The sequence below is a fragment of the Rhineura floridana genome, chromosome 9 (genome assembly GCF_030035675.1).
Source record: "Rhineura floridana isolate rRhiFlo1 chromosome 9, rRhiFlo1.hap2, whole genome shotgun sequence".
Lineage (NCBI taxonomy): Eukaryota > Metazoa > Chordata > Lepidosauria > Squamata > Rhineuridae > Rhineura > Rhineura floridana.
In genome coordinates, this window is record NC_084488.1 from 111582670 (window position 1) to 111594798 (window position 12129).

Below are 12129 nucleotides of genomic sequence, written 5' to 3' on the forward strand. Positions count from 1 at the left end.
AATTCAAAGGAAGAGAGTCTAGTGACTCATTGTGTAATCAACTTATAGAACTTAAATAATGGAATTTGTTTGGGACATTAACTTATATCCCATGTACCTTATAGAGTGCATCCACCTTCATGATGAAGCCATCCACTCCGGGCATGCTGCTGACCAGGTGGAAATCTGGCAAATCTGAAGCAAAACAGGCATCAAAAGGTACATCGTGGAAATATTTGTCAGTCACTTCTGGTTGATTCCGATCCTGCAATTTGAAATAATAAATATTACAACTGACTGAACTGCTAGCAGATGAGTAGGTTTCTTTATCTGGAACAACTTTCTATGTGATGTACTCGGTGGTCACTGTGCCGAGTCTTCTTAATTCACCACACCTACCAGTTCTGGTCCCGTCTGTATGGATTTAGGACCACTGTCTAATCTAGCCTAATACTGCTCTTGAGTGGCAGCAGCCCTTCAGGGTCTCAGGCAAAAGGCTCTTTTCCATCCTTCTACCTGAGGTTCTTCCAACTGTAAATGGCAAACAGCCCATAATTTAGTGGCAGAGCACATGCCAAAAGGCCCAGGTTCAATTCCTAACATCTCCGGACAAAGCTGGAGAAGACTCCTATCTGAAGCCCTGGAGAGACATTGACAGTCAGTGACCCAGTTTGCATGTCATGGTGCACCACAGTTAAACTGTAATTACCTGAGAACCTTTCCTTTTCCCCGCTGGTGCTTGGAGGAAACAAACCATGTTGTGTAGCTTCACGTTATGTCTGAACCAGGGTTCATGGATTGTTTTGTCCCCTATGACCCTTGTCTGTAGCCTAGGTAATATGGAAGTAATTAATGAGAGGCTAGGTATCGGTTTGTGTCTTCTGCACTTGAGTGGGGAGGAATGACAAGAGTTCTCTTAAATGTGATCACCCTAAATCATTAACCAGGCTTACTGTGATGTGCAAATGGGGCTATTGTACCAAATGTACTAAGCTAGATGAACCACAGATCGATTTGTTCTTATGGGACTGAACCTGGAACTTTTTGCATGCAAAGCATGTCCTCTCCCACAGACTGCCTCACTCTACCTCATGGTGGGGCCGGCCCTGGGGTTTAGCAAGTAGTTGCATTACACTGTGGTAAGTTGAAATGGAAATGGACTGTCTTCAAGTCGATCCCTGACTTACGGCGACCCTACGAATAGGGTTTTCATGGTAAAGGTATTCAGAGGTGGTTTTACAAGGTTTTACAAGGCCTTCCTCTTGAGGCTGAGAGGCAGTGACTGGCCTAAGGTCACCCAGTGAGCTTCATGGCTGTGTGGGGATTTGAACCCTGGTCTCCCAGGTCCTAGTCCAACACCTTAAACACTACCTCACTCTGGCTTGGTAAATGTCATTCCTGAAAAAGCCCACCCTGGAACCACTGGTCTGCGACAACTACCGCCCGGTCGCAAATACCTCCTTCTTAGGGAAAGTGACTGAAAGGGTGGTGGTGCAGCAACTGCAAGTACTCTTGGATGAAACAGATTATCTTGACCCATTGCAGTCTGGGTTCAGGCCTGTTTATGGGACTGAATCGGCCTTGGTCGCCCTGATGGATGACCTTTAGGAGAAGGACAGGGGGAGTGCGATCCTATTATTCTTACTTGATCTCTCGGCAGCTTTTGATACTATTGACCATGGTATCTTTGGTCTGACTTGGTGAGATGGGTATCAGAGGCACTCCAGGGTCGTTTTCAGAGAACAGCATTGGGCGATTGTATTTCGTCCCACTGGCAGTTGTGCTGTGGGGTGCCACAGGGTACCATCTTGTCCCCCATGCTGTTTAGCATCTATATGAAGCCCTTGGGAGTGGTCATCAGGAGATTTGGGGCAAGGTGTCAGCAGTACGTTGATGACACCCAGCTCTATTTCTCTGTAACATCTGAATCAGGAGATGCCATGCAAACCCTGGACCGGTTCATGGACTCTGGGGAGGGCTGGTTGAGGGCCAATAAACTGACTTTCAATCTTAGCAAGACAGAGATGCGGTGGGTTGGTGGTTTCTGAGTTCAGATAATTGGTCAGCTGCCTGCTTTGGATGGGGTCACACTGCCCGTGAAAGAGCAGGTCTGTAGTTTGGGGGTGCTCCTGGATCCATATTTGTCGCTGGAGGCCCAGGTGACTTCTGTGACTAAGAGTGCCTTTCACCAGCTTCGGCTGGTAAGACAGCTGCAACTGTTTCTGGACAGGGATTGCCTGACCACTGTTATCCATGCACTGGTAACCTCCAGATTGGATTACTGTAATATGCTCTATGTGGGGCTGCCCTTTGCAGCTAGTGCAAAATATGGCAGCGAGACTGCTCACTAGAGCAGGTTATCACCAACATGTCACTGCGCTGCTGAAAGAATTACACTGGCTACCTATTAGCTACCGGGCTAAGTTTAAGGTTCTATTTTGGTGCATACAGCTTGGGACCAGGATACCTGAAAGACTGTCTTACCCCTTATATACCCAGTCGATCACTGCGTTCTGCAGGTGAGGGCCTCCTGCAGATACCATCTTATAGGGAGGTCCATTCTGCACAACATAGGAAAAAGCCCTTTAGTGTAGTGATGCCTACCCTTTGGATTCCCGGCCCTTAAATATCAGACAGGCATCATCTCTGTTATCTTTTTGGTGCTTATTGAAGACCTTCCTCTTTCAACAAGCCTTTTAAGTAGAGACCTTGTCCCAGTCTGCATCTGTGTTGCAATTGCCTTTTACTATATTTTTAAAGCTCCTTTAAAAAAATGTTTTTAAAGCTTTAAAAATGTTTTTAAAGATGTTTTAATATGTTTTAATGGTTGTTGTGTTTTAATATATTTTGAAATCTGTTTTTATGATGTTTTAAAGTGTTGTTTGCCGCCCTGGGCTCCTACTGGGAGAAAGGGCGGGATATAAATAAAATAAATAAATTCTTCTGTTTCCTCATGCCAAATACGTGGTGCAATGGTTGTTTGTCTCCATCCTAAGTCTAGGGAAGTCACAGTGCAAAGCCTTTCTCAGAGATGCTAGAGTTGCACTATGTACCAGCAGTAGAAATCTGTGCTTCAGGTGCTTGCTGGATTGGATGCAGCCATACTGTGGTCCCTCATTATATATGGTTCCAGTCGGGTCAAAGAAAGGCACATAGCCATCCTTCCCAGTGCAGAGATAGACTTTTTCCAACTGCAGTTTGTAGGCAGAGTTGAGGTTTTGCTCTGGATTCCACATCACCCGGCCGTACAGGATTTGACCTAAGGAAAAAAAACATACAAGAGTCTGTTGATTCAAGATGTGCATTTTTTTTTAAAAATGGCAAAGAATGCAAGAAAAGAGAGCTTTTAGAACCAGGGATGGCAAGAGCCTGTGTTGCAGCAGTGCCCTGCTGCTGATTTTTTGCAATAGGAACCTGACTTAAATCGATTGGTTCATCGAGCTCAGTAGTGCCTAGACTAACTGGCAGCACTTCTCTAGGGTTTCAAACGGGGGACATTCCAGCCCCATCTGGAGATGCCACTGAACTTGGCACCTTCTGCATGCACAGCAATGCTCTACCACTGAACCATACCCACTGAATCACTACTGCCATGCAAGATATTAAGCCACAATTGTTGGATCAAATGGTACAACACTGGCATCCCCCAGATAATGCCACATGGATTGCTTGTGTGGCCTGGCTAGCCCTGAATAGAAGAACCAATTACTGATACATCTCAGCAATGCTTTGATGGAGAGAAAGAGTGCGCGTATGTGCATCATAGCATTTTCACTGACTCAATAGCCCTTGCTTTTAAATACTCATGTGCAAAGCCCATCCCATCTGGTGTGTCACCTTTATGCAGTCTACATCTCTCCACAAGTTTGAAGGTGAAGATCTGAAACAGGGAGCCTCTTCTACCTGTGGAGGATTCCTGCATGATGCAGAACCCTGCAAAATCAGAGTTCTATATCATGTGGAGAGCCTCCATGAGTAGAAGCAGGCTCCCAGCTTCAGACTTTCACCTTCAAACTTTGGAGGGCTGTAAACCAGATAAAGGTGATGCACAGGGTTTGGCAGACCTCTCTCACCTGATGGTGTACACATGAGGGATCTGAACCCCTGAATAGGGCTAAAGTGTCTTTGACTTCTGGACCAAAAAAAAGGAGAAGTTGAAATTTCCTTGTACAACTACAATTCCCAGGTCCCTTGGGGTGTGTAAGCGAGGAGATCATGGTTCTAAAAAAAGCTAATAGTGAGTACTCAGCTTCCAGAGAGCTACAGCATATTACTGTTCCCTCCCATTAAGTCTTTAGATGATCCTTTGGACTACAAACTAGTCTTCATCTGTATTCATGGACTGGCTTTGCTGACTCCATGGATTCCATGCAACATGCCATATCGATCAGTCGTGGCTTCTGAATGCCACGTGCTGCAATCTAAGGTGAGCAGCCTTGTTCAACAGCACCACTTCTGTTCTTAGCTACAGAATTGGCTTCTGGTAGGAGGATATTTGGGTCTACCAACCCAGATTCCATTTCATTTAGAATGTAATCCAATCTACCGTATACTAATACAGCACCTTTATATTCCCTTGCCCAGTGTTTTTTGCAGTTCTGTTGGGTAACAGAGGGTGACAGGAAACAGTACCCCAATCCAGTGAGTTTACAAATCATACCCTTTGAAAAAGCTCCTTTATAGTCCATCTCTGCCATTGACATTTCTGATTTGGTTGGATCCATCAGAAACACCTTCTCATTATTACAGAGCTGAAACTCAGTGTTCAGGGAATACACAACAGGAACTGGCCGGTTAGTTTGCTGAAAGGCAATTGGGATCAAAAATCTAAATGGGGAAGAGAAGAAATAAAGAGAAATGGCTAATTAAACAATTTCAGAAGTAGGATTGACTGGCAGGCATACATTTCTTCCAGATTGGTCTGGAACCAAGTTAACACTGTGACTTTGATTGTTTATCTTGAGCAAGGTGGCAGCATCCTTCCTGGTGGTAGCTGGAAAAAGTCATGTTTCCTTGTGGTCTAGGGTCCCTGAAGCTGTCCAGCTTTCAGCCACAGGGTATACATAATCTCCAACAGGTCTTGGGGAATATCCAAACACTACCTGAATTCTGTATATTCTCCAGCCAATATGCATAATCCCCAACAGGCCTTTGGAAATGTGCATATATTAACTGAATTTTGTACATTCTCTAACCAATTTGCATAAGATTAGACACTTCTGAACAAGAGACAGGAAAAAGGCGTGTTTCTTGGAGACTATTCATACTGACCAGAGAATGTGCATACTGTCTGGAAAATGTACCAAATGCAGTTGAGATATGTACATTCCCCAAGACCTGCTGGAGATTATGCATAATGGCTGGAAAAATATTTATTGACTGGGAAATGTGCACAATTTCCGCTTCATGGAAGGTTAATTTGCACATTCTCCATGAGGCCTGGTGAATGTGCACAATGGTCATTTACTGTGCACGTGAACCATTCAACTTACATTCCCCTTAACATATATACATATATTTTCTTTATTATGATTTGTAGAATCATTGTAAGCCTGTACTACAGCAAACTGTATTCTGTGAAAATTCTTTTTTTTTAAATCAGAAACGTCTAATCAGCTTGTCTAGATCCTTGTGCTTGTCAGTTTTAGTTACAATTTCAGCTAAATTCTACAGGGTTGTTAACAAAAATATAGGCCAATATTATACTGAGTTTTATTACACCAATAACTAACAGACTCCACTTTTCAGTAAAATGATTACTGTGTTGTCTTCCCTCATGCACTCTAACCATATTTGTCAGCTTGACAATCTGAACTATATTCCAGAAGCTTCTGATTTTTAAGTTAGGCTTGGGACAACCAGCTCAGGAGCTGAAAGGCCTTTAAGATCAAATATAATATGAATATGTGGCAAAACTATAGAAATTCAGATTGAAAGTCCTACAGATGGTGTCCATGATGTTGCTGCCAGGGAACCTGTGGCCCAAATGTGGCCCTCCAGGCCTCTTTGTCAGGCCCTAAGGACTCTCCGCAGGCCACCCCCTTCACTGGCTGTGCTCTGCATCCTCCTGATTAGACTTGGCCCTTGAATTAGGAGCATGTCTTTTGCTTGCCTGGATGGAGAGCTGTGGGGGTGGGGTGGGGTAAAAAGGTCTGGCTTTTATGTGGCTAGAATATTGCTTACTGTACAAAAATAAAAGTCACCTTGGTTGCCCTGCCCACTTTTGGCTCGGGGTCCATCCACCACTTGCACATGGCCCCCAGAAGGTGGTCCACGAGAGAATGCAGCCCTGGGCTTGAAACAAGTTCCCTACTCTTAATATAGCGCATGCCTCCTATGAAATACATGTTTTTAGAAAAGAAAGAACTTTGTACCAGAGCAAGGCTGGCCCTGCTCTTGTGCACTCCACTGCATAGATCTCTTGTTGGATTTGCCTAGCACTAATAAAGGGAGAACATCCACTATTATTACCCTCCTTAAAATCCCAACTCGAACACAATTTTCACCCCCCTACCAGTGGTGTCAAGCATCAGCTATGTCTCTGGAAATGATCCAAAACAGCAGTTAGAGTACTTTTTGAAGCACAGACCAAAGGAAAGGCTGTGAAACAAAGATCGCAGGTTTAAGCTGTTACCCTTTCCAGTGCCGGCTTTTCATGAGCCGCATTGGACTTCCACACAAGATGCATTTGCAAAATGTTTGCTATGAGGAAAACGGAAGTACAAATGACAAGATGGCTTTGCCAATATTTTCTCTTGAAGCAGGGAAAAGAACATGACATATCCCAGTCAGGGATCATACTGTTCCGGAGTCTGGAAAGAAGGATTTAAATATTTCCCCTTTTAAATTTCCCCATTTGTGCCTCTCATTTGTTTGAATGAAGGAACAAGCCAAACTTTGTTTCTTATGCTAGCAATTTGTCATTAAACACATAAAATGGAAAAATGGAAATGGACTGCCTTCAAGTCGATCCTGACTTATGGCTACCCTATGAATAGGGGTCTCATGGTAAGCGGTGTTCAGAGGGGTTTTCCCATTGCCTCCCTCTGAGGCTAGTCCTCCCCAGCTGGCTAGGGCCTGCTCAGCTTGCCATAGCTGCACAAGCCAGCCCCTTCCTTGTCCGCAACTGCCAGCTGGGGGGCAACTGGGCTCCTTGGGACTATGCAGCTTGCCCGTGGCTGCACAGGTGGCAGGGCACGTAACCCCTGAGCCACCCCCTGTGGGGGTGATCTTTGACACCCAGGAGACACGAGCGGGGATTTGAACTGACAGACTCTGGACTCCCAGCCAGGCTCTCCTCCCCACTGTGCTATACCAAACACATAAAATATGACACAAATAATAATAAGAAATCTGTAGACAGTCAATGAAATCAAGCTGCCTGAGAAGCCAGGAAATCCCATTTCTTCAAATGTTTGTAAACTTTTTATTGTTTTATTATATCCTAGCAAAATGCCTGTCATTATAACTAGGCATAAGTTTGCTAAGGCACCTTAATAGTGCAGTGCACTTTGAGAATACAGGCTTATGGAATGACATCCCCCATCAAAGAAGACTGTGACAGATTGCTGGAAGAGTAGAATGGGAGGAATTGGTTTTTGCATGTATGTAAAGATGTTTTTTTTTTCCCCTTTACTTACTGATGAATATACTCAGGCATGGTAAATCAAGCTATGAAGAAAATAAGCATCTCCTTACTTTTCTGGAGCATGAGCAGTGCAGGGTAAAGGCTTGTCTCCCGGATCAACCCATGACTGCGTTGGCTGCACTGTACATGGTATTAAGTAGATGGTGTATTCTCCTGAGTAATCCTTCCTGGAAACAGAGAGGAAGCATCATCGTTACTGTATTGATTTGGTGCAATTTATTCCCTGAAGACTTCTGCTAGGTGACAAAATGCCTTGTGAGCTTGAGAGGAAGTTTGGTCAAGTAAAAACAAACACACAGAAACAGAACAGCCTTCCACGCTATGGACTAACAATTTGCTGAAATCCATCTGAACCCCAGATAGGCCAGAGCAGGTCATTTAGAGGTTGTAGCCTGATCTCTAGAAAAACTTCAAGTAGGGTCTGGTTCTTTGGTCAGAGCAACTTGGATGGACTTGGACGTCAACTGGATGTGCTAAAAGAAGGATGTAAAGGTGACCTGCGCATCATCTTTCCATGCTTCTGGGTAACATCTAAAGTAGCGACTCCACTGTGGGGAAATGCACATCTTCTAGAAAAACCTGTTCATCTTCCCACATGGTAGGAAGGTGAATTGCTGCTTCAGGCATCGCATTCAAATACCAAAAGAAGATGAAGAAGTCCCTCTCATATGCATCCCCTTATCCAGTTCTTCCAAGGTATCCTATAAGAGATTCCACCCACTAATGCCCCCTACAGGCTTACTTTCTTCACTGCCTGTTTTCTCACTTCACTGATGCTGCAAAAAGACCTCTTTGCACTCTTTTGCACAGGTGACAGAAGCCACGTGTAACAGCTGCACACCCTGATTGGCTGATGTAGTTAAGGAACACCCCCATTTTTGTGTCTGTGCTATAGAATTGCTAAGAAAACCATGTGGCTGACATACTATTCAACCATCTTTAACTTTCCAGACCTGAGAATTCCCATGAACAACTGCAAGGTTTGGAGGGAACAGGCCCAAGTTCACCAGTCTCATGGATGTCCACAACTGTCAATTTCTACCTCACTATCCCTTGCCAATAAAGAGAAAGTTCAAGTCCCATCTCCTCTCTGTTTTGAGACTTTGGTCCAGCAGGCACATATAGAGATCTCCAGAGTGGAAAGGACAGTAAATCTGGGAAAGATGCTCTCATGGAAGGAGAGCTGAACAATAGCCCTCTCTAGTACAGAGATGGCAGGAGTGGCTCTTATACTCTCCCAGAATCCCATGGGAGATCTAGCCCCATGAACAGACTCAGCCAGGAATATCAGTGAAGCAGTTGGGTTTACAGCACCCTTAACTGCCTTTCATAATCATCACTCCTCTTATGTCAGGAAATGAGTTTTTTGCTACCTCAGCCCTCGCTTCTCTCATGCAGGATCCCCTCAGCCCCCAAATCCCTAACAATTGGCAAAGCCCACCCTGTTTCACATAGCTCCTTCAAGGTCCTAGCACTAGGCATATCCCACTCCACATATCATCCCCCCAGCTCCACACTATTACGTCCAAATGGTTGTGTGAATCTATTCTCACTCCAACAGAACCTAGCATCAAACTGAAGACAGCCTGGGGTTACTTTGACAGCAGCTTCAATAGCAACACATTGCAGCTTTCCATCTTACCTGCTGTAGGAGCTGGTTGCTCTCCAGAGCTGATACGGGGAATCAAAAGTATGGCCACTCCACAAAAGCTGCAGGTCAAACTCAATCCCTCCCAAGTGATCAGGAGTCATTATGAAGGACTTTGCATCAGGCAAAGTGTGGTGTTCCATCACAAACTGTCCTGTGCAGATAGGAAATAAGCATATTGTTATTCATCACCACCACCACCATCATCTTAAGAGAGTTCATTTACATAATTTGAGCAATCCCTACAGCAATGGTAGGGAACCTGTGGCCTTCCAGACGGTGTCAGGCTCCAGCTCCCAGCAGCTCCATCCACCATGGCCAATGGTCAAGGATGATGGGAGCAGGAGTCCAGCAATACCTGGAGGGGCACAGGGTTCCTCATCCCCATGTTACCATATTATCAAGGCAACAGATGCTCCCTAGCATCTGATATTCAGAAATATAGGGCCTTTAGAACATATAAGTTCTATAAGGGATGGCGAGAAATTCTGCCCATCAAGAATCCAAGCTGGAGCTATGTTTGGTGTTTTTTTTGCAAAAAGAGAAGCCTTTTCGGAATAGGCCCAAGACCACCCACTTTTTGGTAGGTTCTGGGCCTCTCTGGAAATACATGGTAGGTTGGCAAAGCACAGCGCAGGATTCCCCAGACTGCTGTGCACCAATTGCCTGTGCCAAAAATCCTCCTCTGCACTGGAGGAGCATCAATATCAGGACATTGACACTGAATTCGAGGAAAATAAATAAAGAAGGATGAATAAAAGGAATGTAATCATTACTTTTGCATTTTGGCACACCAGCAATATGAATACAGGAAAAAGTCTGCTGGATCAGACCAAATGTCCACCCAGTTCAGCATCCTGTTCTCACAGTGGCCCCTTAGATGCTTATGGGAATCCCACAAGCAGAACATGAATGCAATAGCATTCTCCCACTGTTCTTCCACAGCAATTGGTATTCACAGTCATACCATCTTGGAGAAAATCCTGACTAGTAACGATATCCTCTATGAATTTGTTGAACCTTCTTTTAAAGCTGTCACAGTGACCATCATTATATCCTGTGGCAGTGAATTCCACAGTTATTGCATAATTATTCCACAATATTAAGACTGCATTGTTCTTATATCCAGAATCATCACTCTATATTCATAAAGAGGTGGGCTCCTACTGGGAGGAAGGATGGTATATATATTAAATAAACAAATAAATCAATACATACTTGCTCCCAGGACTTAATCTAAGGCTCATCAGAAGTTAGCTTCTTATGGACATCAGGGCTTAGCTCTGGGACACGTAAATGAACAATAAAGAAGTGTGCCTTAGAGCAGCCTTTCCCAACCTTTGGGACTCCAGATGTTGTTGGACTACAACTCCCATCAGCCCCAGCCAGCATGGCTGATGGTCAGAAATGATGGGAGTTGTAGTCCAGCAACATCTGAGGACCCAAAGGCTGGGAAAGGCTGCCTTAGAGGCTATAGAGTGCCTTCATCCTACCACAACCAGCATCTGCAGACATCTGGACTAGATGTCACACTGCAGAGTAGAGTGTGGGTGGTTTTAGCTCCAACTCATCTCTCCTGGCAGAAATCAAGAGCTGGTTACCTCTGAACTTTGCGTGAGTCTTGAACTCAATCACTAGCCGGCCATCCTCTCGAATGTAGATCCTTATTATCTGAAGCCTAGCGGAAAGGACACTGTCGGTCTGAATACCTGGAAAGGACAACAAAAGCAGCTACCTCCTTCAAAAGGGAATTAAGAAACATTCATCAAATTGCATTGATCCTCCTGTCACAATGCAGCTGCAACAAGAAGAGGGCTAAACCAGGTTATTTTTAGAGCAGATTATCCAGTTGTTACTGGTAGACTCCCTCCCTCCACTTTGCTATTTTTGACTTCATTCATTCATTCATTTATTTAGGCTGGAATCCTAAACGTACTTGCTAGTAAGTAAGTCCCATTAAATACAGTTTACTTCTGTATGGTGTTAATTTACTAGGCTTATCTCCTGCCTTTCTGACATGAGGGAATTCAAGGCTGCAACAAAGAGTTCCCAGTAATCATCCTTCCAAACACTGATCATACCCAGACCCTGCTTAGCATCACAAGGTTGCTGCATCACATACTTCTACATCATGGGACAAGTCATGCCAGCAAGGTTGCTGCAACCCATACCTTCAAACCATGACATGACCACCTACCTGTTCTCCAGAGAACTGTGTCATAGAAGAAGGAAAACTCCATCTCAGTGTGATGTTCCAGAGAGGCCCATCCTCTGGGTGCAGTCACATAAATGTACGAGACGTAGAGAGGGACATGGACTGTCAGGAATGACTGAGCTGAATCTCGAACCTATCAGTGCACACAGAGTGAACATACTTACATTAGCGCCTAGCCTTTCCTCCGAGGAGCTCAGGGCAGAATAAATGATCTACCTTGTTCATCCTCAGAGCATCCCTGTGAAGAGGCTAGGCTGAGAGAGACAGAGTGTGTGTGTGGCTGCTTAAAGTCATCCAAATAGTTTCATGGCTGAGCAGAGATGTGAACCCAAACCATGTCCAATACTCTGTCTTAGGGGTGGGGGACCTGTGGCCTTCCAGATGCTGCTGGACTACAACTCCTATCATCCTTGATTGTTAGCTAAGCTGACTGGGGCTGATGGGAGTTGGAGTCTAACAACACATGGAAAGCCAATGTTTCTCTCCTGCTATAATCTCTACACAACAATGGTTCATTGGCATTCATTGGCTATTATGTAATATTTACTATTACATAATACATATAGTACATTAAATATAGTACTTTACATATACATTAATAAGTCTTTTTTTAAAAAAAATCCACATTTAGGGACTTCA

At 44.4% G+C, this 12129-nt stretch overlaps 1 protein-coding gene across 5 annotated transcripts in view; it reads right to left on the bottom strand.

The window, feature by feature from the left end:
* Positions 1–12129, bottom strand: part of FRAS1 (Fraser extracellular matrix complex subunit 1) — a 416443-nt gene that overhangs the window by 6536 nt on the left and 397778 nt on the right. For all 5 annotated transcript variants that reach the window (XM_061583287.1, XM_061583284.1, XM_061583285.1 and 2 more), the window contains 7 exons: positions 11473–11623; positions 10877–10984; positions 9270–9429; positions 7678–7794; positions 4640–4806; positions 3033–3238; positions 98–244 (listed from right to left, as the gene is read on the bottom strand). In XM_061583287.1, coding sequence (XP_061439271.1) covers positions 98–244; positions 3033–3238; positions 4640–4806; positions 7678–7794; positions 9270–9429; positions 10877–10984; positions 11473–11623 — 1056 coding nt within the window. The remainder of the gene's footprint in view (positions 1–97; positions 245–3032; positions 3239–4639; positions 4807–7677; positions 7795–9269; positions 9430–10876; positions 10985–11472; positions 11624–12129) is intronic.